This window comes from Acanthisitta chloris, unplaced genomic scaffold, assembly GCF_000695815.1.
Source record: "Acanthisitta chloris isolate BGI_N310 unplaced genomic scaffold, ASM69581v1 scaffold36746, whole genome shotgun sequence".
NCBI classification, from domain to species: domain Eukaryota; kingdom Metazoa; phylum Chordata; class Aves; order Passeriformes; family Acanthisittidae; genus Acanthisitta; species Acanthisitta chloris.
Window position 1 is genome coordinate 1,312 of NW_008677145.1, and position 604 is coordinate 1,915.

At 58.1% G+C, this 604-nt stretch overlaps 1 protein-coding gene across 1 annotated transcript in view; it reads left to right on the forward strand.

The window, feature by feature from the left end:
* Positions 1–604, forward strand: part of BOLA3 (bolA family member 3) — a gene marked incomplete at its 5' end in the record, with an annotated part of 2,037 nt that overhangs the window by 917 nt on the left and 516 nt on the right. The window contains 2 exons of the mRNA XM_009076390.1: positions 5–40; positions 179–267. Coding sequence (XP_009074638.1) covers positions 5–40; positions 179–267 — 125 coding nt within the window. The remainder of the gene's footprint in view (positions 1–4; positions 41–178; positions 268–604) is intronic.

Genomic DNA, 604 nt, shown 5'->3' on the forward strand with positions numbered 1-604 from the left:
TTCCCCCGCGCCTCTGCCATCAGAGTCGTGGATATCTCAGGTGGGAAAACAGCTCTTTACTGCCCTCCCCGAGCGCCGGATCGTGCTGGAGCTTTGGGAGGGAGCAGTGCAGGCTTTGCTCGCCGAAAGGGTCAGGTCTCAGTCTGCTCCAGGGTTTGTTGCTGCTTTGGTTCTCTAGGAGGCTGCGGTGCCATGTACGAGGTTCACATCGAGTCGGAGGAGTTCAGGGAGAAGCGAACGGTGCAGCAGCACCAGATGGTCAACCAGGTGAGAGGGATTGGAGCTGGGCACAGAGTGTGGGTGGCACTTGGTGGGGCACAGAGTGTGGGAGGGAGTGCAGCACTTCCAGCTGGGCACTCTGGGGCACTTACACTGCAGTGGTTGTGCAGCACTCAGAGCTGAGGATGCTGCTGGGTATGAATCAGAGAGGGGGAATTTAGATCAGGTATTAGGTTGAAGTTTTTCCTGTGAGGGTGGTGAGACACTGGCACAGGTTGCCCAGAGAGGTATTGGATGCTCCAGGGTGGTGAGACACTGGCACAGGTTGCCCAGGGAGGTACTGGATGCTCCAGCTTGGTCAGACACTGGCACAGGTTGCCCAGGG